The sequence below is a fragment of the Nycticebus coucang genome, chromosome X, assembly GCF_027406575.1.
Source record: "Nycticebus coucang isolate mNycCou1 chromosome X, mNycCou1.pri, whole genome shotgun sequence".
NCBI classification, from domain to species: Eukaryota; Metazoa; Chordata; class Mammalia; order Primates; family Lorisidae; genus Nycticebus; species Nycticebus coucang.
The window spans coordinates 33,023,184-33,047,402 of NC_069804.1; the positions used below are offsets into that span (position 1 = coordinate 33,023,184).

The 24,219-nt window shown below is 33.2% G+C and overlaps 1 protein-coding gene across 6 annotated transcripts in view; it reads right to left on the minus strand.

Annotated features, from left to right (window-relative positions):
- DMD (dystrophin) overlaps window positions 1-24,219 on the minus strand; it is a 2,416,375-nt gene that overhangs the window by 1,518,592 nt on the left and 873,564 nt on the right. For all 6 annotated transcript variants that reach the window (XM_053581215.1, XM_053581214.1, XM_053581218.1 and 3 more), the window contains 4 exons: window positions 18,669-18,910; window positions 13,558-13,738; window positions 3,646-3,791; window positions 148-360 (listed from right to left, as the gene is read on the minus strand). In XM_053581215.1, the coding sequence (XP_053437190.1) occupies window positions 148-360; window positions 3,646-3,791; window positions 13,558-13,738; window positions 18,669-18,910 (782 nt within the window). The remainder of the gene's footprint in view (window positions 1-147; window positions 361-3,645; window positions 3,792-13,557; window positions 13,739-18,668; window positions 18,911-24,219) is intronic.

The window sequence follows — 24,219 nt, forward strand, 5'->3', positions numbered from 1 at the left end:
CTTTGTGAAAGATTTGTGTGTTGATCTCATCTCTAACTTTGAAGGACTCTCAGAGGAAAATGTCTATGTGCCTTTATGTTTTAGAATGCATTGTTAGGGAAAAACAAGTAAATAAAAACAAATACCAAGAGTAAAATTTTGGATTACCTGCATTTTTCGGAGTTTACTCATTTGCTCCTCTACCTTTTGACAACGCTCCCCCAGCTGGGAGGAGATGTTCTTCCAGCGTCCCTCAATCTCTTCAAATTCTGATTGATACTTCCGGCTAATTTCAGAGGGAGCTTTCTTTGACATCTCTTTTACAATGGTGCTGAGATAGTTTAGGCCACTTTCTTGCTCTTGCAGAGACCTTTGTAAAGCCTCAAATTAAAAAAAAAAATTATGCTAATGGATGAATAATCAATAGTTTTGGTTAAATGTACTAAAATTAAATCTATGTGAGACAAGCAAAAGGATATGATCTAATAGTTATAGAAACTATTGGCAATTTAAATTCTACATTTTCTTATAAGAATAATTTGCACAATATTTGGTTCTATTTAACAATCCATACTTATTTTTATAAGCAATGTCAAATATATCCAAAACTGTATCTTATTGAGCCAAATATATCCAAAACTATATCTTATTGAGGGTTTTAGTTAATTACTTAATTAATTTTACTTAATTATACATATAAATAGCTTCATTTAGATATAGTGAGTGGAATTTAATTATAGTGAGCCTTGAGTAAGACAACCTTTAGCCTCCCTACATAAAACTGTAACTAATCATATTGACATAGGGAGTAACAAAACTGATTAATGATGTTACCAGATTGATGGCCTACTAATGCCAATTAACTAACATTTTATATTTTCAATGGATGTACTGTGGTTTGGTGTATTATACTTATATTATAGGGTAATTTGGGGAAGAATTTATAAAGTTTACATTTATCCTGCTTAACCTAGACAACCCTCTATCGTAGGATGCTTATCTTTAGGCTTCCCTTACTCAATATTTAATTAAATGTTACTTTCTGGTTATAAAGGAATAAAGGCACTTACAACTATTGACTTTATATAAATGTTCAGTTTTTTTATGCATGACTACGTGTTGGACATCTGACCATATTAAAAGTACATATATACAATGATTTCTTCTTTTACAATGTGACCTATATCATCAAAAAAGTTGTCAAACACACTTATATGGCTGCACAGTATCCTATCCATATTTTCTGGTACTTAATTTAATACAGAGGGTGCCAAAAATGCATATATTTTATGAAAGAAAAAACTGTACTAAAATGTAATACTCAATATACTCATAACAAAAGATGAACACAAGTCACATTTGAGCACCTCTTGTAATTGCAGAACTCAAATGTGACTTGACTATTAAAATTTTAATAGTTTTTCCTTTCTTAAAATGTATATTTTTGGCACCCTCTGCATCTTTTTTTACTTTACATTTACTTTACTTCATTAAATTATTCCCCTAAGATGATTATTTAGACAATATCTACCATTTATCTATATTTAGAGCTAGGCGTTTTGTTGTGAAAATTTTCCCATGTCATTGGGTATTTTTTGAAAGCAAAATTGTAATGTCTTCTCTCATTCATTTAACCACTTTGTATTGGGGCTACAAATTAATTTCCTAATTTACCACTCCTATAAATTATCTTTATCTATATCTGTCTATCACCTATCTATACATCCATGTATTGGAGCATATTCTGATTTTTACCATAAGATATAGAGTTCATGGCAAATATAGTCATGTGTAGAAATGAATGATTTTTGTGTTACTAGGAAGTGTTGGAAGTTTTCCTCAGGAAATGTATATTCAGTATATATTCCTGTTAGTGAGAATGTTTAGCTTATCACTTGATCGCATCCACACCTGCACGTCCATCTTCTAATCTTTCATGTATGTACCCAACCTACTATGTAAAAAAAATGGTATTTCATTCTGTGAATTTTTTACTTCATCATTTACTATTTGAGTTATAATTTTTCATAGGTTTATTGGTCATTGATGTCTTCTATTGGTGACTTATTATAAACTGTCCCCTTTACTCATAAAAAATTTTCGTGGGTCTCATATTTCTTTAAAGTTGTCTCTGCTTCTTTTACGTTAGCGACTGCTTCCATTGATTTTTATGCTTTTTCATTATAAGTTTTAAATATTTTTTACTTAAAAATTTAAATGTACGCTTATTAAAATTTTTTCAGTTTTTACAGCATGTAGTTTTTTCCTTGTTGGCACTTTTACGGTGCGGTTCTACATTCATTTTTTTTTTTCTTTTAGTTAATACATTTCCTGATAACATTTATAAATAAATTCCACCTTCCTATTTTTTTGCAGTGGAAATAATCTCCTCTACCATTCTATTTACCATTTCTTCTACACTTCTTCCACTCTCCTTATTAATCTACATTTAATACTTTTTCAAAGTTTATTAGTTCTATTTGGCCACCTACTTATGCTACTAAACTTTGGAATCATTATGCCAAGTATTACAAATAACAAAAAAAATTAAACAGCTATGATTGTTTGGTATTACAATAGAAGAAATAGTCCACATACGATGGTGTATAGAAAAATGCTAAAAGATTTGTTTGAAGAAGTTATTTTTATAAAGAAATATTTAACCCTCAAAAAGTAACTCTTCATATAACAAGCTTAAAATTTATCTTAAACCTTTTCCACCTAATTTTCAATATGTGGACATATTATCTCAGCTCCTGAAATACAATTAAAGAAAATGATTTAATATTTTAAAAAATGCTATTGGATATGTTATATAGACATTTTATAATCAGTAGGAAAGTATTCTAAAATCTATTGTAAATTATTTCATTTCCCATATTAGTATTTTATCTTTTTGATAGGAGGTTGCTAAGAAAATGTAGTTATTTGATGTCAAATATTTCACTATAATAATACATAAAATTAGCATCTCAATTCAAACTAATTTTACAAATACAGCATCCCTTCATATTCTTATTCTACATCAGTGGAGTCAAAGAAATTCTGAGTGAAAATATTCTAAAAAATATTATGTGCATACCAAACATGTACAGTTTTTTCTTATCTAAATAACATAACAACTACGTATGTGACATTTTCTTTGTATTAGCTATTATAAGTAATCTAGAAATGGCATGGGAGTATGTGCATAGATTACTATACCATTTATAGCAGGTTCTTGGGTATTCACAGATTTGGGTATCTGGGCCAGGTCAGGGAATCAATCCTCCATGGATACCAAGTCATAACTAGATATTGATTCACTCACCATCTGAGAAGGGTTATAAATAAGGAAGCAAAGTCCCTTCCAAATAATACTACAGCTTTTCTAAGAGTCAAAGACCGTATGTCTGATAATACATGCTAAACTAATTATATAATTCATAACTATACTATATAATTGTTTTCAAAAGCAGCATCTTTATTACACACACACACTAGGAGAAAGAAGGTGAAAATGCAAAAATTGTATTTTTAAAGTCTCGTTTTCATTTGTTCCACTGACAAGCTAGCATACTTGGAACAGCCGTTTTAATTCTACTATTATTTTAAGGTTACGTCAATATGATTGCTTGATAAATGAGATACATGCTGTGTTGTTTTGACATTTCAATTTTCACAGACCTGCAATTCAGCAAGTCTCTGCTCCATGATTTCATATTCAGTGACACTAAGCTGAGGTAGAGCAAGTTTGCTTTCTGACTGCTGGATCCACGTCCGGACAGTACCCATCGTCTCCTGATAGCGCACGGGTGGCAAGGCATCAAAAACTTTTAACAAAAGAGAAAACAGAATGACAATCATTTGACAATTTTATATACTTCATCACTGCGTTTTCCTAAGTTGTCAGCAGAATGCATCACATTATTAATTCCAAATATTAACAAATTAGAAAGTCTGAGATACAGACTACGAATATGATGATAAAAATAAATCCCTGCTACATGTCTCAGACCTTACATATATTCCACTGAATTCTCCAATCAGCCTGAAAAGTCTGTATTATTTAATTCATTTTTTAAGGTCAAGAAATGGAGAACAGAGAGGCCGCGCAATCTGTCCAAGTCATGCAGATGGTATTTGGAAAGAGCAAGCAGACGCCAAGTGTATCTGATACTGAAAGCTACTTTCTTTTTGTGTTATCATTCACCTCTGGAGAAAACATTAGCACCATCTAAAGCCCTTGATATTTTAAATTATATCATGTTATCTCTAATTTATTAAAGTTAAACCAATTTATGTGTGCTTACTATCTATCAGGAACTCTAATAACAACCCACAGATTATTAAGTCTTATAACAAATTTGTGAGATATACATCATTACCCCCATTTGCAGTTGAGAAAACTTGTCTTAAAGCGTAGATATAGCACTCTATAAAATGTGATGTAAGTAGCTTTACTGAGCTTTTCAAAGAAATTAAATGCAAGATTGAGAATTTTACAGAGAACTGGAACCGCAAACCTGACATAATAGATTCAATCCAAAAGAAATTCTAGAACTTAAAAATACAATAGGTGGAAATAAGAACAAAGGAACTAAGTGGATGTGTGTAACAGCAAATTTGTTGAAGCTGAAAAGAGAATTATTAAGCCTTAAGATAATTCAGAAGTAAATATTTGGAATGAAACATAGAGATACCAAGGAAGAGAAAATACGATAAAACGGTCCAACATAAATGTATCCCGGCCAGAATGTGGAAAATCCATACTTGAAGACATAATAGGTGATAATGTTCTGAAATAGATGAAATCACAATGCAAAGTCCTATGTCAAATAACACAATATAAATCTCATAGTTTGAATAGCTAGGACATGAATATCACTTCTATATAGCAATTCTTACGGACTAAATGAGAAATAAGAAAGTATTTTGCATGCTATTTAATAGGGTGTTCAGATGGTTAATTTTAGAGAGTGTGCTAAAAATGGATATTGAAATGTTAGAAATAGGGAATTTTACTCAATATGCTTATACCATACTTATTTATGAACTCATGCAAATTTAAGAGCTTTTATTCAATGTGAGCACCTCTGAATTTTTAGTGAAAGATCTGATACTTAAATTTCATCATTTTATTTTCTATAAATAATATATTTCTCTAAGATACATTTATTTGAATGCTAGATAATTAAAATAAACCAAAGCAAAGAGGGAGCTCATAAATAACAGTGAAGCAAATGACCATTTAGTTACAATGAGGGAAAAGGTTGTGGCTGAGGAGGCATTTGAGCAAGAGCTCCGGAAGGAGAAGGGTCCATGGGCAGGGACAAAGGAGTAGGTTAGATGGATTATAAACTACAGAAAGACTGGCTTAATTGAACATGAACATGTTCTTTCTTTAGCCTCCTTTAGGCCTTTCTTAATTATTGATTTTATTCTGTGTAACTACTTCTGAACTGTTTTTAGGTACAAGATCTGAAGTTCCCCCACTGAGTGGTAAACCAAACTTCTACGCTGTTCTGATACACAACAGAACTATTTGTCAAAAGGGAAAGTGCAGAGAAATTATCCTAAAAACCTGTGGAGTTGATACAGGCCATCAGAAAATAACGAAGAAGTTAGCCACTAACTGAGCTATATAATCCCAAAGATTAGGTTATTGACCCGCAGAATATCAGTTATATTGTAAAGATTATACAATAAGATAATGAAGGGTAGGTTGTTTATATACATCTTATATACATATTTACAAATTCACAGAATTTACTAATTCTTTAACTATATTATTTTAATAAAATGTAAGTTTAATGTTTAAATAGAAAATAAATGTACATCAAATTCAAACTCATTGAGAAATCAATATTGTCATCAGAATAATAAGCATTATTTATAATATAGTTTTAATTCTATTACAGTTATGATTCAAAGCTCATAGCTTTTATCCAATCTATTGTCTTGTACCTAATAAAACTGAGGCTGGTGATTATCTGTTAACTAACTTCGTTCTGAAGACAGGCCAGACACAGAAGATGAGATCCTCTAATTTGCTGCTAGTCTTCCATTTAACACATTCCATCGCATGGATCTATGCTACATAGCTTAGCAAATGAAGTTTATAGGAATTAATATTGGCAAACTATATTCAAAATTTATATTTTCAATCTTTCCTTACATTTCAGACATTATCCAAATTTGGCAATATATTCCCTTGAAAGTGAATATACAGAAAATCTGATCTGTTGACTGTTCTTTTTGTGACTTTATTTTAAGAAGCAAATTCCCAAAGATTGGTTTCAGAATTCACCCATCTAATTCGGTTTTCAAGTAAGGTGGAAAAAATATATATATATACACACACACATATACAAACAAATATCATGATTTGTTCTCTTATGTGAAGTGTAACACGCTTTTACAAATTTACAACTGTGTGAAGTAGCTCATTAAACTAGACATGCTGAGTAAAGGATTCTAAATCAGTTTTTGATTACTATAGGCAAAAAGCCTATAAGTAAACCTTTAACTGGTTCCATTTTGTGAAGGCAAGTTTAAAGTCTTTTGTGAGTTAGAAAGGAAAAAATCCTGGATAGAACTCCATATGTAGCTTAGAACCTAATCATGTAAAAGTGATTTAGGGCGGAGCTTCGCGGAGGCAGGACTGCAGACAGTTTCCTGTATATCTCAGGATTTTCCAGACTACTCCCTAAAGATAACTAACAGCCTCCAGATGGTCAAGCATTCAAACAGCTTAATTCTCCAGAATCTTGTTTTGTGGTTTTGTTTTTCATTACTTAGCGTAAGAATAACTTTAGTGAAGTAGTTATCAGTTAAACCAGTTAAACCTTAGCCCATAAGGATAGCTTTAGATAATGTTAGTAAAATGGTTATCAGTTAATCTGATTTATACATGTAAGTACCAGGCAGTAAGAGGCCAGGGGCCAAGGTTTAAGTCATATGTTTATTGATTAAGTTATGTGCCTACATATATAAGCTTTGGTGGAAGAAAGAGATTGCCACTTGCTATGAGAGTGTAAGTGGTCCTCCTTATTACTCAGACTATTTCATTGCAGAACTCATTTCTCTGCATCACCGATCAATTGGGAGACATTCACAAAACAGATTACAAAGAAAGAAAAAGTCTTAGATAGAAGTTAGTGCACCCAAGGTAAACTCATCTGAGCTGCTCTGAGTCAGTGAGGTATTTGTTGTTTTTGCCCTTATGATCCCAACATAGGAGCAAAAATAATCCAGCTTCATTTGTGGAAATTTACTTGCTCCCTTTTCATAGAAATGTAGATTAATAATCCAACAGATAAATTTATCTTTACTGACAGAATAAACATATTCAATTTAATGACCTACCACCTTTTAAGAGATCTCAAGTGTTTCACTGACATCATTGGACCCAGCCCAGACCTATGAAAAATATAGTCTGAAGATGTAATATTTAGTCATATGTAGTCACATAGACTTATAAATATATGATTTTCATCGCAAAGCAAAGTTTTCTTAGGACCTTTTCTGCTATTTGACTCTTAAATCGCCATTTTTAACATGCAGTTACCTTCCTAATGTTCTTTGATTAGGAAACATATTCAATAAGTGGAAATTAATATGTGACTTCAGGTTGGAGGTATGTAATGCAAATTATTGGTAAAATAAACATTGAGAGCTTCCATGTTGCATTTTTGTATTGGAAGGTAAAAATTTCCCATTAATCTCCAATCATTTAGTACAGCCATGTGAGAGATGGCAGGGACCAGGTATGGGCAAGTTGATCAGAAATTACAGTAAAGGGATGCTAAGATAATGCTTTCTGTACCTTTTACTAAAAAAGTCCCTGTCTTTATCCAATTGTCTTAAAAGAGGCAGGTGCTAAAGGGAAGGAACTAGAAGAAAAAGGAAAAATGGAGAAAGCAGGAGAGGCAAGGCACCATATTTTGTTATCAACAAAAACAAAGCCAAGTATGGGATTAGGTGCTATGTTTTCTCGCACATGTGAGTCTGTGTCAAGGGCAAAACACTTTAACTGGAAAGAAATATCAACAAAAATCTCCTTTGAACATTCAGATTTTTTTCTCCTTTGTAAGATATAACAATCATATGATAAAGTGGAGATCTCAGAACAGTAAGTTACATATGACACTATATAGAAAAAAAACCCCACAACTACACATCCTCTGAAAATTTAAAACTACTCAGAAAATAGAAAGGCCTTTAAGCATCAGAGCACGAATACAGAGAAGGAAAATATAACTGTGCTGTCCAATAAAGTAGGTATTAGCTACATACAATATTTGCACCATCTTATGCAGCCTTTAAAAAGAAAGAATTCTGGGTGGCGCCCGTGGCTCAAGGAGTAGGGCGCCGGTCCCATATGCCAGAGGTGGCGGGTTCAAACCCAGCCCCGGCCAAAAACCACAAAAAAAAAAAAAAAAAAAAAAAAAAAAAAACTGAAGCAAGAGGATCACTTGATCCCGATGGTGCCAAACTTGTCTTAAAAAGAAAGAATTCTATCATTTGCAACAACATGGATAAAAATGAGAGACATTATGTTCAGGGAAATAAGCCAGGCACAGAAAGATAAACATCGCATGATCTCACGTGTATGTAGAATCTAAAAAGGTTGAACAGAGAATATAATAATAGTTATTATGGGTTGTGGGGTACAAGAGGAATGAAGAAAGGAGAGATGTTGATAAAGGGTACAAAGTTTCAGTGAGACTAGAGGAATACATTTTAGTGATCTGTTGCTCTTCTTGGTGGCCACACTTAATAATGTACATTTCAAAATGGCTAAAATAGATTTTTAACAGCCATGCTACAAAAATATGGTATGTTGGTGAAATGATGGCCATGTTAATTAGCTTGAGGGCGGGGCACAATTATAAGAGGGTCTTTATCTAACAAATGCAATCCATGTAACCTGGTTCTTTGTCCCCTCAATGAATCCCCAACAATAATAAAAAAAGAAACTGCATATATTGTGGATATGTACATTTACTTTATCCACTTATCCTTTGATAGACACATAGGCTACTTTCATATATTGGCTATTATGAACAATACTGAAAGGGAAATGGCATAGGCAACAGAAGCAACAAAAATAGACAAATAGGAGTGCATCAAACTAAAAAGCTTCAGGATGTAAAGAAAACAATTAATGGAGGGTGGTGCCTGTGGCTCAAAGAGTAGGGTGCTGGCCCCATACACCAGAGGCGTCGGGTTCAAACCCAGCACTAGCCAAAACTGCAAAAAAAAAAAAAAAAAAAAAGAAAGAAAAAAGAAAACAATGGAACGAAAAGACAGCCCATAAATAGGGAGAATATATTTATAAGTCTTATATCTGATAAGGAGATAAATTCCAAATATATATAAGGAATTCAAATGACTCAAAAGTAAGAAAAGAAATAATATGATTTTAAAAGTAGGCAAAGGTTATGAACAAACATTTCACAAAAGAGATATGAATGACCAATATCTCTGTACATCAGCGAAATGAGAGCTAAAATCGTAGTGAGATATCACCTCACACCTGTCAGAATAGCTTTTATCTAAAAGATAACAAGTGCTGGAAAGGATATGGAGAAAAGGGTACCCTTGTATACTGTTGCTGGAAATGTAAATTAGTACATCCATTTTGAAAAATAGTATGGAGGTTCCTGTTAAATAACTTCTAAAAATAAAGATTTTTAGTTTTTATGCTTTAACTTGGCATTTAGCATATGTCCCCAAGATTCTCAAGATCATGGAGCAATACTTGCATCTCACAATGTCAAGCACATAGCCACCTTAAATGAATGTGTCTGTTATTATAGCTTTGGGCGTCATTGATAAATTTTAATAAAGGACCACTTACAAATAGTTTTCCTTAATTGTTTCTGGAGTTAAGGAACAGTGGCATAGAGCAGGCGTCCTCAAACTGCAGTCCGCAGGCCACCCGAAGCGGTGTGAATTGTATTTGTTCCTGTTTTGTTTTTTTACTTCAAAATAAGATATGTACAGTGTGCATAGGAATTTGTTCATAGTTTTTTTTTTTTTTTAAACTATAGTCCGGCCCTCCAACGGTCTGAGGGACAGTGAATTGGCCCCCTGTTTAAAAAGTTTGAGGACACCTGGCAGAGAGTATATGTCTACTAAGGTAAGATATTTCACAGCCTGGATACATTAAAAATAAAATGAAAAAAGTAAATGTTAAAATTTTAGAAATCTCGATTAGGTCAATGCTCTGGCCTGGATCCTAAAGAATTAGCTTATGTCAATCTTTGTTTTCTTCCTTGATTTCAGTCTCTTAACAAGGAGTAGCAGGGACTAACCATGGAGTTTGAAATTATGGTTATGAAGAACATTCTGACTTGCTAACCTGAAATTTTCTTCTATTATCTCTGTAAGAGGAAACAGTTATTCCATGTAATCTTAGTAAAACAGCTTCCACACACACATATACCCCTCCCAAGCCATCACAGCTTCAAGGACTGCATTCATTTTTATCTGCCTATCACAACTCTAGTCCAAGGTGAAATGGACTCTCACCTGTGTGGCTAATTCCTACATCCAAACTATACTGCTATATTCACCTAGAGTAGAGCATGGGCTTTCTTTGCCATTTTTATAAAAACAGTCCACTGTTGTAGAAGATAATTTTTATCCCCTCAACCTTCCAGCTTAAGCAACCACTAAGCTACTTTCTGTCTCTGCCGATTTTCCCATTGTGGCCATTTCATATAAATGGAATCATAGAATATATGATCTTCTGTGACTACCTTCTTTAACTTAGCATGTTTTCAAGGGTAATTCATGTTGTAGCATATACCAGTAATTCATTCCTTCTTATCATGGAATAATACTGCACTGTGGGGATATACCAATTTTCTTCATTTCTTCATCAGTTGCTGAACATTTGGGTTACTTCCACTTTGGGGCTATTATGAATAATATTGTTTTGAACATTCATGAATGCCATCTAGTTCTTATAACATATGCACACTATCAGTTACTCAAGCCCCATTAGCTCACTTGTGACAATAGGGTAATAAAATATATTCAATGTGTTCCTCTCTAAGGACTAAGAAAAATAATTTATGAGGAAGTTATTTAGAGACTAAAGAGTACTATGGCATTAGAATTTTCATTTTTGATATTATTTTCTCATATCACTTATGCCACATAAGAATCACCAATTCCTTACATTAGTTTTTACCAAACAAAATACACTTTTTCATATTAAATCATAGATGTGTACATTAATGCGATCATGGGGCACCATACACTGGTTTTATAGACTGTTTGACACATTTTCATCATACTGGTTAACATAGCCTTCCCGGCATTTTCTTAGTTATTGTCTTAAGACATTTATATTCTACATTTACTAAGTTTCACATTTACCCTTAAAATACACTTTTAAGTATATTTTTAAAATCAGATTTTTGTTTCACCGTAAGAAAGCCAGTAAAGAATAGAAGAAGAAATACAAGTTAGGGTGAATGCCTAGGCTCCTCTGTTAGCTCTTACTCATTGCATAATTAATATGTTCAAAGTACTATAGAGTAATACAAGAAATGAGATGTACTCCTTAGTGCAAGTTTTGGGGGGTAAGACATACACACACATGAACATTTGAGATAATTATAAACTAAAAAATAAACTGCTCTATAATTTATTATTCAGTTTTCATTTACTATATATATGTGTATTACATATTTAATTTAAAATTGTTAATTAATCAAAATAAGCATTACAAGGGTGGATAAAAATAAAGAGGAAGGTAGGATATTTTATTTAGAGATAAGTGCAGTGAAAAAGTTTGACAGTTTTATAAACAGTCACCACATGTATGTGTAAAAGAAAGCAATAAAAAGATGATGATATGGATGGATGGTTTGATCTCTGTAAAAATATTATCACATATTCATACTATAGTATCATAGAAAAATCTGTTATCATCAAATATTACTGAACATCCTTGAAGAAAAAGGTAAAAAGTGGAATTTAATTAACAATTATATATAAAAATAATTTCCCAGGAAAAAGGTTCTTTTGCCTGCCAGTTATAGCACATTCATTAAAAAGTACTTGATTTTAAAGGAGGTTTATAGATTTTATAACAAGAGAACACGCTATTGTTAAAGGTCAATATTTGAAAATTTAGGGCATTCAAAGCATTTCCCACTTGATTTTGTAGAGGCACAATAAGAAATATATTTATGTCTACTAGAGGAAACTGATACTATTATAAAGCTTTACTATATTTCCTGATTTCCTACCAGGAAAATAAACCCCTTATCAAAAACACTGAAGTACAGAAAAAAAAAATAAATCTTTTACTTTAGTTGATTTCCTTTTTATAATAACAAAAGCTAGGAAATAAGAACAGCTTTGTGTATATCACTATATTAATTCTAGAAATGATATTATTTAGTAAATTCTTTAAACATTTATAAAGAAAAGTAATAAGAAAATGGTTGTCCAAGTGAAGTTTGAGTAGAAAACCAACAAATGTTCTTGTGCTTCTCATCATAAATTTAGGAAAGAGATTTTAAAAAATTTATCTTAATACCTTAAAAGTCAATTATACTCTATAATTCTTCATGTGTGCATATGAACATATGTATACATTTGTTTGTAGATCAAAAACTCATTTATTATTGGCTTGGCACCTCTAGCACAGCAGTCACAGGGCCAGCCACATACACCAAGAGTGGCAGGTTCGAACCCCGGCCAGCTAAACAGCAATGACAACTACTGCAAAAAATAGCTGGGCATTATAGTGGGTGCCTGTAGTCCCAGCTACTTGGGAGGCTGAGGCAGAGAACCACTTAAGCTCAAGAGTTTGAGGTTGCTGTTAGCTGTGATGCTACAGCACTCTACCGAGGGTAACATAGTGAGACTCTGTCTCCAAAAAAAAAAAAAAAAACCTTATTATTGAGTAAAAGTATTCATTTTAACCTGTCTCTCAAAATACTTTTTGTCTTAAAAATTAAGCTGGTGAGAGGGCTATTTCAGAACAGATACTATGTATTATCATCTTATTAAAGCAAATAAAAGAGACATCTTGAAAAATTTGCTAGTCACATAGTATACATTTGCATAATTGTTCCACTTTTATCTTTTATTTTATCACCAAAGAAGAAACAGAGGATTTATGTGATTACAGTGATCAATAGCCAAAGTGAACTGGAAGAATAATTTGTCATATGTGTAACTATAATACTCTTCGTAGAAATTGATAGAAGTATTAGTAGAGAGCAACTGGATTTAGTGAGAGCCTACCCACAAGGCCTGTTTTTATTTCCTTTAATGTTTAAAAAGTCTGATTCTAAAAATTGCAACCGCCCCCCAAAGAGAAGGCGTGCCTGTACAAAATATGCTGTATTTGTTCCTCAGAGATATGGAATTATTATGTAAGGGAAAGAAATCTAAGGATAACATATTTGTTTCCCAATGCCAGTATTTTATTATTGGTTGATATATGTGGTAGGGAGAATGCTTCCCTCGATAGAAATCATTCTTTCAAGTTGGTACTTTCCCATTTTCCCACAAATAACCCATTTGGAAAATTTCCAGTTAGCCATTTTACGAATTTTTACTTACTTGTCTGTAGCTTTTTCTCTCTGGCCTGCACATCCGAAAACACTTGGTTAAAATGATTTGTAAAGGCCACAAAGTCGGCATCCAGGAACAGCGGCCCTTGTCCTTTCTCTTTCAGGGCTATGCTTTGAATTTTTAATCGGTCAATTTGAGGCTGAAGAGCTGACAGCCGGTTGACTTCATCCTGTACCATAATTTAGAATATTAACAATAAATAACAACACTTTTCCTCTGCATGTGCTAGCTTTTACAAAGGAATGTGTTCAAAGGAAGTGAGGCAAGTCTAGCTTAATATCCATAACAAATATTTGGTAAGAAACTTGCATGACCTTAGGCAAGCCTCTAGCACAGGTCATCAATTTCAGAACACCTTAGCTCTTCATTCAACATGCATCATCACATATAATGATCCTTAATTTCAAGATGACATCATTTCGAGCACTAATGGACATGAATGTGTGCAGTTGACAAGTACTATAAATGACCTGAAATCCTTTCCATAAATCAAATGCAGATGTTTGACTGCATCCCATTTACCTCAAAATGGTCTGCCTTTGCTTCAAATGCTAAGCTCAGTATACTTTTCTTTTAATTCATTTGTGTAAAACAAATCATATGGGCATACTATATTAAATTATAAATTTATATTTATATATAATATATACAAATTTATATTTATAGATCATATTTCTATATAATATACACATTTATATTTATAGATCATAATACATATCAGAATATATATATATCATAATATATAATTTATATATGATATAATATCAAAATCATAGATTTTATGTGTGTACATGAGCACATGTATTTATAATTGTTTGCCTTTTGTATAGTGTCATTAGTTCTCCTGACCATACAGGAAATCTCTACCTTTTTATTTAGGGTAATTGCCTGTTCAGGTTTCCTTTTGTTGTCCTGGATTAATTATTAACAGCATCCTCTTTTACTCTCAATAGCACTTTTTATGATAAAATCACATAAACCCTCAGTGCTGCTTCATGTAGCAGTCACTAGCTACTGAACACCTGGAATGTGGCTAGTCCGCATTTAGAAGCACTGAAATTATAAAATACATACCGACTTCTAAAGACTTGGGATGAAAAAATAAGAATATAAACTATCTCATAGTTTAATATTGGTCCTACCTCAAAATTGATAGTATTTTGATAAGTTAAATAAAATGTATAATAAAAATTCATTTACCTGTTTCTTCCTTCCTTTTAATGTAGTCTATAACATTTAAAATTACTTGTTTGGTTTTAATTTGTGATTTGCATTACATTTCATTTGGATGTACTACTGTCTACATAAATGTTTTCATGCTTGTGTTTCTAGTGAAGCTGCGATGGTTTTGTATTTAATACGTATATAATTTGAACTCAAACAAATTGGGAAATGCCATTTTAAAGTATGTGTTACCATGACTGCTTACTTAAAATTCATGCCTATGCTGCCTTTATCAATAAAAAAATTAAGAATTATTTACTATTTGGTATGTAAAAAACTGGATAATTAAAATTTTAAAATCGGATCATTAGCAAATGAGAAGGAAGGGAAAATTGAAAGAATTACAGCAATTATGGACTAAATTTAAATCTGAGCTTCCTGGAAATGAAAATGAAAAGGCAAGAAATAAGTTATTTTTGTATACATGCATACTCTTTTGGAGAGAGTAACTTTTGTTTAAAGATCAGCTGAGATAAAGTTATCAAATAAATCCTCATACGGTGGCAAGATTACCTAACGGACCATGTCACTTACTCTGGATTTTAGAAGAGATAAAGAAAACTTTCCGAGGAATGCTACGTTGTGTGATTGTAACAGCATGTGTTGATTTGGATATAATAATATTTGAGAATTAAATTATTTGGTGGGTGAAGATTAAAGACTTTTAGCAAAATGGGAAGTGACCTAGGAGCCCTCATTCAAATATAAATCTTCTCATTCAAATGCTAGAAAGCTTGCTGCATGTTCATGGGTAAAGAATAAGACCAAAGGTAAAGAGTAATTTTCTGTGTTTTTTACTACAGAAATACATACATATACTTTGTATACCCAACTTGCAAACGGTAGCATTGCATCTGCTGTGAACAGTTAAGAATCTGATCTATATTTGGCCAGATGGAGGGCTGTCATTTTTCCTGTTTAGGGGGCTGTAGAAAGAGCCTACATTATAGCCAAATGTGTGCTGAAAAACAAAGGGGACTCTGAAACTAATAAAACATTTGGGCAAATGGTCAGTTGAGACCTTAAAGTTCTAAAAATAAACCAGAGAAAAGATCATTTTCAACTAAAGTACTCAACAATTTAAAAATGTTAACAACCAGCTATTATTTTCATAAAAGGGTTTGGTGTGGTTGGACCTCTAGAGTAAGTATCTTCTTTAAGCCTGTTTATCTTTTAAATTATATGCTCACCTGACGGAAGCTTGTGTAATTTTTCTCAGGAAATGGTTCATGGATTGCTTTTCATTCTTAAAAGGCTCTCTAACCCCCAGCCTTTTAAGAGCCAGTTTTGTCAAGCATTAGATTATGAGCTAAAGTCGTATTCTAATGTTATAAAACTTCTCCAATTAAAGAAAGCCCTGGCAAAGAGAACAATTTACCTAATCACAGAGAATAAAAATTTTTGTCCTGGTGGAGATGATATTTATCTTATCCTGCTAAATACTTTCCCTAAAATGATACATCAAAACAATAGGCGTTCATGAGAAAGCGAAAAAGAGGAATAGGTGACAAAGAGGGATAGGATTGTGTCAACACAAGTTGGGACTTAGTGGCTGGAATCAATGAAAGAATATTTTCACTTAGGATGACCTTCTGGACTTCCAGAGAATATTTATGAATAAAATATGCAATTTTTGGAGACTTCTATTTGCTCCTCATGCTTTGCCTTCTATAAGTCTTCCTTTTCTCCTTCATTTGTCTTCTTACTTGCCTGCCCGTTTTCACATTCACATAGGCATTCTTGGAGTTGGTAGGTATAATTGACCCTTCCCATCATGTACCTACTGCCTGAAGTCTCTTGTACTCTGCTCTTACTTAATTCCAACTCATCATAAAATCCTCAACTCACATGTCCCTCCTTCAAGGAAGAAAGGTTTGGGTCTACAATGCTTTGTCTATGTCAAATGTTCCTTGTTATACATTATCTCAAAGCTCTGTGCCTTTGTTTAAAACATTGATCCTCATGGTAATTTTGCATGTATTGATTGATTTGATTCCTTCATGTCTTCCCTTCTTTATGTAAACATGGGGAGGGCAGGGCAGGGCAGTGAACGCTTTACTAAAATATTCCCCAAACTTAGTGCTATGGGCTGAACCGTGCCCCCCCAAATTAACATGTTGAAGTTCTAACCCCCCAAGGGACTGTACTTGGAGATAAGTCTTTTGAGAAGTGATTAAGTTTAAATGAGGTCATCAGGGTCGGATGGCTTTTTTAAATGAGGCAGAAAAGGTTTAGCACGGTAATTCATGCCTGTAATCCTAGCACTCTGGGACTCTGAGGCGTAAGGATCTCTTGAGCTCAGAAGTTCCAGACCAGCCTGGCCAAGAGGGAGACCCTCTCGTCCCTACTAAAAATAGAAAAAATAGCCAGGCAACGTGGTAGGCACCTGTAGTCCTAGGTCCTGGGTAGGTTGAGGCAGTAGGATTGCTTGAACTCAGGAATATAAGGTTTCTGTGAACTAGGCTGATGCCACAGCACTGTAGCCTATGTGAAACATACAAACAAAAAAGAGGCAGAGAGAGATCTCTCTTTGTCTCTCCCCAGGTATAAACACCAAGGTAAGCCAGGTGAGGACACAGTAAGAAAACAGCCATCTGGGGCGGCACCTGTGGCTCAAAGGAGTAGGGTGCCAGCCCCATATACCAGAGGTGGGTTCAAATGCGGCCCTGGCCAAAAACTGCAAAAAAAAAGAAAGAAAGAAAAGGAAATGGCCATCTTCAAGGCAGGAAGAGAGTCCTCCCAGAAGCCAAACCTTGTCAGGCCTTAACTGTGGCCTTTGTTGCCTTTGGAACTGTGGAAAAATAAAATTCATGTTTAAACCACATAACGTGTGGTATTTTTCATGGCAGCCTGTATTGACTAACACACTCAGTATCATTCTTGGCCACGATGGAGACATTAAAAGATATTTTATGCATGAATATACTTTGTAGATACTACTACTACTTACTATATCTGAATCTCAAGATTCAAGTTAATGTAATACCATCAGATTTTTGTTCCAAGAAATGGCGTTATTGTATTATTGGTCTTTCTCACAGAGAAAAAAGCTAGGGGTTCTATTTTGTAATTATAAAATATAGCAATATAAAATCTAGTATAAATTCTCTAGATTTGTTTCTCTATGAAGGTAATTATATTTCTCTACTATATTTATTCATCATCTAAAAATATATTTTTTGTGTTTGTGTCCTAGTAAAGCTGAAGGTCCAATATTTGAAGAAGAACCATCAAGTCTTTGAATTATTTTTCCTTTCAAAATAGATTTGAATTTCCTATCACATTCTGGGTTCAATATCATTTCCAAATCAACACTGTCACCTTTCCACGTTCCATCTCTATTTGTTTATTATTTGTTTATTTTTTGAGACAGAGTCTCACTATGTCCCCCTCAGTAGAGTGCCATGACATCACAGCTCACAGCAACCTCCAGCTCTTGGGCTTAGGGGATTCTCTTGCCTCAGCCTCCCAAGTAGCTGGGACTACAGGCGTCGACTGAACCCCATTTCTGGCTGCTTGTATCGATTTTCAACATATGACTGAATTTTGCTCTTAGCAAAGAAAAAGTTTAAAAGTTTAGGCCATTTTTCATAAGACGCATGTAGTTTCCACACTCCCAAACTGCTTCACACTTTTACAAACTGACAAAATCAATTAGTTGTGTGTAACTACTTTAAATATCATTTTAGGATCTGGGCATCCATGCATTACGTATTTTAACTGATTTTCTTTGCTTATATTTTGGTATTTACTCTGCTTAGCTAAATCCCGAGAAGGTAAACATGTTATGACTAAATACTTTGGTACTGTTCTTTTGGAAACTTTACGAAATGCCTATTGATCATGTTTCAATGGAAAAGAGGAAAGATTCTTACCTTACACATTTTTAACTGACTTTTAATTGCTGTTGGATCTGATGTGGTGGTGGGTTGGATTTTCAACCAGTTTTCAGCAGTAGTTGTCATCTGCTCCAATTGTTGTAGCTGATTATAGAAAGTGATGACGTTGTTCTGATACTCCAGCCAGTTAAGTCTCTCACTTAGCAACCGGCAGAACTCGACCCACCGGCTGTTCAGTTGTTCTGAGGCTTGTTTGATGCTGTCGGCATTAACACCCTCTAAAAAGAAAAAAAAATAAATAAATATATCCCCTAAAGCCATAGACTGAATGAAATAATATGAGAACCAGTATACATGAATGGTAAAAGTATTCACCATATGAGTGATTTCAAGCAAAATCATTTATTAACTAGGATGTCAGAGGAGGGAGATACTATCTGATTATTGATTGGAAATTATTAAATTTGCATCTCATCAAAGGAAGGAATATCATAAAATCCTACATAAGTGGATATAAAATGTGGAAGAGTAAATATATATAAATAAAAACAAGATTGATCGGAAGGTTTTCAAAAGCACAAAAATATTTTGGATGTTTTCAAATACATGTTCAATATCATCTTTATTATTCAAATATATTTTCAGAAACTCGCTTGTCTTTTATTTTAAAAATGATTCTTGGAATTAGTTGAAATGCTATTAGTTATATGATTAAAAAAGAATTTATCAAAAATTAATTGTTCTCTATATCTTATTTTTTTGAGAAGGCCAGAAATAAGCAGATTGTCCACAGATCCAAGAAGTAAAACAAGCAGCAGAAAAATTAATCTTCCAAATATGGGAAGGTTTTCATTTATAAAAGTGGAAGTTGATCTGGAAGTTTTAAAATTATCTATGGTAAGACTAAATCAGGAAAACTCTATCAAGGGCAAAATGGAAATATGAACATATCATGTTCACCATTTACCCTTGTGGAATACCTACTATGTGTCAGGCTACATGCTTTTTCATATATTTTATCTAATTTAAATTTTGACATAATGTAATATAGGACTAATCTGAATCCTACACCTAACATGAAAGTATAATATCACATGCTATGCTATGTGTTAAAATGTTCAAACTCTCTAACATTTGCTCACAACATTTAGACTTGTTTAGATATATTAATTTATATAGTAACTTCCTTAATAAATGACATTTGATAAAAAATAGATTAAATATATCATGCATTTAAAAATATAGCTTCCATTGCACCGATCACTTTCTTATATTTTTTGAAATACCGAATATTTGAATGTTTCAAGTTTCCACACGTGTATACCAGGATCTCATAAGCTCACTACAAGGTTCTTTGTCAAGGTTAAAATATCTAAGGGGTGGTAAAGTGATCTTGTAGAAGACCGTTCGTCTAAGAGAACCTACTTTGTACCTGTACATTCTATTTAACTTTCTGGTAATATCATCTATTTAAAAGGAAACTAAATTGTGAAAATTTTAAAAGAACATCTCTAGCAAACATAAGGCCTGTGGTTTTGCTAATTTGTACATGCCTCCCACTTGATCCTTTTTAAAGACTATGAAAAATAGATATGAATTCAACAAGTATATTATTTTATCCTTTAATTCTCCTCTTCTCAGATATTCTAATGTTATATTTGTTGTAATCATATTATGCCGCCAAACTACATCTTTCAATTCATCTAGAACATAACTGTAACTTCCCTAATATCAAATTGTGACACTACCCAGGATGATGCTAAAGGAAAAAAAAAACTTTCCCTCCTTCTTTGGTTGATATATATTTAAAGAGATATAATGGAAAAAAGTAAAGTGTAAAAAGACAATGTATACCTGTCTCTGTATATCTAGCTATAACAGAAGCCCACGGTTTGTAGGAACAATTTTCTTCTAATACCTTCCTAATAGTTAAGTCAAAATGTCAGGTTGAGACATCTTGACATATGGTGTGATATCCTGTTTGTGAAAATTAGATTGTGAGAAGTGATGAAAAAATTGTACCAAAATATGTTTTGGGAGAGGCTACTAATTAACTACTGCTATAAAATGACCATGTTTGGTATGAAGTATAAGAGAAGAATCTAATACTTTAAGCATATGAGAACTCAGTTTGAAATAAGTTTATGATGAAATTTTAACATTTCTGGAAACTGAAAAGACATAATTTAAAAATATCCTGGAGAAAATTCTTAAATTATGTTAGGTAATACCCCAAACATGTGCCATGGGTCTAAATGATCAGATGTTCAGGAGAAATATTTTCAACATACATTGAACTTGAACAAGCACTTAGAAGAAAGAAGTCCATGATGTGTGGCATGGCAATATAAATCAGACCTTAAGAAAACAAATAGGAGATGCTAAAGTAAATTAGAGGTACTGGCAGACTGGTATTGGATTGAGTCTTATTTAACAATTTTCCAAATGATAAGGGAAAACAGAGAAAAAGATATGAGTCCCTAAGAAAGGTCAACATACAAACCCTAACAATAAAAAAAAATTAATTTAAAAAATGAATAACACGTTAATTTTTAAAAATGATAAAACTGTAATTATGTCCCAATAAGTTTGGTGGTATCTATTAAAATTCAGAGATAGATTTTAATAAGTCATTGTTGATCTTTAAAACTTTTTTAGTCCAAAAAAAGGGTTAACATCCAAATATCACTGTCAAAGAAATTAAAACAAAGGCAAAAACCTAACTTTGTACAAATTCATACTACTGAAATTTAAAATATTCTCTATTTTCATCATGATCTTTATAATTAAATACAAGAATGGGTATAAGAACAGATTCCATACTTGGAAAAAGTGGGAGGCACGCAGAAAGCCATGGAAATTAACAGTGAGGGCTCTGGTCTTAGATTTGAGTTTAAATCTGATGCTCCTTACAAGATGGGTGAACTGGGATCAGTTATTTAATCTCAGTGGGTCTCATCTTTCTCATCCATAAAATAAGAATAAAAATAGAATTGACCTCACAGGGTACTTATCAGAGTTCTGAGTTAACATACATGACAAACTTATAACAAAGTCTGACATAGCAAGCAACCAATATATATTACACACTGTAATATAGAGGCAGTGAAGAACATTTAAAGTATAAGAAGGGAGACCATCTCTCTCAAGTGTCAAAATTAGGGAATGAAGGAGTCTTTTTAATGACTAAAAGAGGTCATAAATGAAAAATTAGTATTTAAAAATTAGTACCAATTCTATATAAAATGCAATATGGGATATGGAAGTGTAATTCACACATTTATTCTAAAAAACGATACCAGGGATGTATTCATAAAAGTTTATTAGGGAATCTTGAGTCAGACATTTATAATCATTAGAAACTGAAGTTATAAGGGACAACCACACCAAAAGTTAAAACCGGAAATTTTTAGATGCCACTGGGAAAGAGATGATGTTGACCAAATCCTTCTTATTGGGAAGGATCTACATGTAAACAATGTACTAATTCGTGTCGGAACATGTGCCCAGCTCAACTAGAATAACATAACCTGTCCTTCCAAATGCTAAGACCCTTTGGAAAATAAGTCTCCCCTGGCAGTATTTGAGAATTCTCAGTTTACAGTAGAAATGGAATGACTTCACTGTGCTTGTGAACTCACTCAACACCAAGTCAATAGCTTACTTCACGTGCAGGAAACGTTAGGGGAGCAATACACAGAGAAGCAAAAAGACACACAAACAAGCCCAGTCTCTCTTGCTTCAAATGTGCTTAAAAAACACTTGGGTGGGGGATGGGAAGCATTGTGACATGTCACCTTACTTAATGTAACCCCCTTAAATTAAAATTAGAAATGCCATTACTTCAACTTCATGAATTAATTGCCAGTGCTACTGGTGATATTATAAGACAGTCCCTTTAAACTTGAAAACTTTTCTAGGATAAAAATAGGGACCTAAGTGTTTTCCATGTGAATATTTGCATATGAATAAGTTTGCTATTATATATGCAATTGTTCTATGGGTATTTCATAGAATTATGCTCCTTAACCGAAAATTTTATGTTTTATGACACTCTGTAAGTGTAAATATCTGGAAAGTTTTAAGTATCAATCATCTGAGCATCTGTTTTTCTAATTTTTTGTTAGCTATTTAAGAATACAAACACTAGCACACCAGGCATTATGAACAATACTTAGGGAAACCATTTTGTAGTAGCACATTAGAATCTCAGGGATAATGGATCATAATCCATTCACATCTTATATTCTAAACAACCCCTGAAATAGTCTATGAATAAATATATTGCACCCAGAGGAAATGGATCATTACTTGAAGTGCATCCATTAATTTTATTACTTGTGTACAGTGCATAACAGACTGTTAAGAATAATTTTAATTGTGCACCACCTTCCACGCGAGTACTTCAGAACTGCCACTTATAGTGAAGTATTCCTCAGCAAGTGCATTCATCATTAGCCACAAAGCCAGGGGAGAATAATGCAAAACCTGTATTCCTAGAGCTCTTGAATTAAAAGAATATTTGAAATAAAAACTTAAAGTTGCTAATAAATAGTCTCCTTTTTGTTGCACGTTAAGTGAGGGTTATTACAAATCCATTTAGCATTCAATATAATAAGCTAAAATGGAGGGATTTATTCAGAATCCATAAAGATGAGGTCTGAGGCTAAACTCTAGTGGCTTCTGTCACCACACTGACCTGTATACGACTGGCATGCCATTATAAAAATAAGAGCTTTAAAATTAATGCTATATATATATATAATCCATACCCCTGGGGAGGGCAATATGAATTTTACTGATAGAGCCCTGCTTTTCTATTTTCAAACATCATGGAATTAGCAAGGACAAAGTCAAATTCCTACTCATCTTTGTTTTTGCCACTAAATTTCCCACAACAGGGACTGCTATGACATTCTCCTTTCATATATACGAAGAGACACAAACACATATGCACACACGCACCCAAGCACACAGACTTCTTGGAGATGAGAGTTAAACCGGGAAAAATTTGTCTGTCAATTAACAACATTTATTGAACATGAATTCTGTGTAGAGGATTATCCTACGAGTCATGTGCAGAGAGGGGAAATAGACATCAAACTTCCCAGATCTGAGGAAGCAATAAGAAAAGTGTGTACAACCGAGGAAAACTCTTTCATTCCCACGTCCCATTTGCATGCAGACCAGCTGACACATGTCTTTCATTAAAATGTCTGATTAAAAGAGCTGTTGCTACTGAAACTCTGACATACGGTAGTAATCATGAGAAGTTTGGCTTTGACGTGAACTAAGCTGACTGTAACCCGTCTTCACTCATCTGACAAAATTGTGTTGCCCACACTCAACTGACATCACTCATGGGAAAGTACGTAATGAACTATAAACCAAAATATATGAAATATACTTAGTTAATGTTACAGATAAGAGGAGCCTGGGTCTGTGTTATCATCTTGTGCTACTTAATTATAACCATTAGCATACTCGCTATTAGCTATCACCTTAAACACCATAATCTAGCGCTCAGGGGTTGATAGTTTTGAGATGTTCTTTTAGTCTAATATACCAATAATTACTACTTTTATTT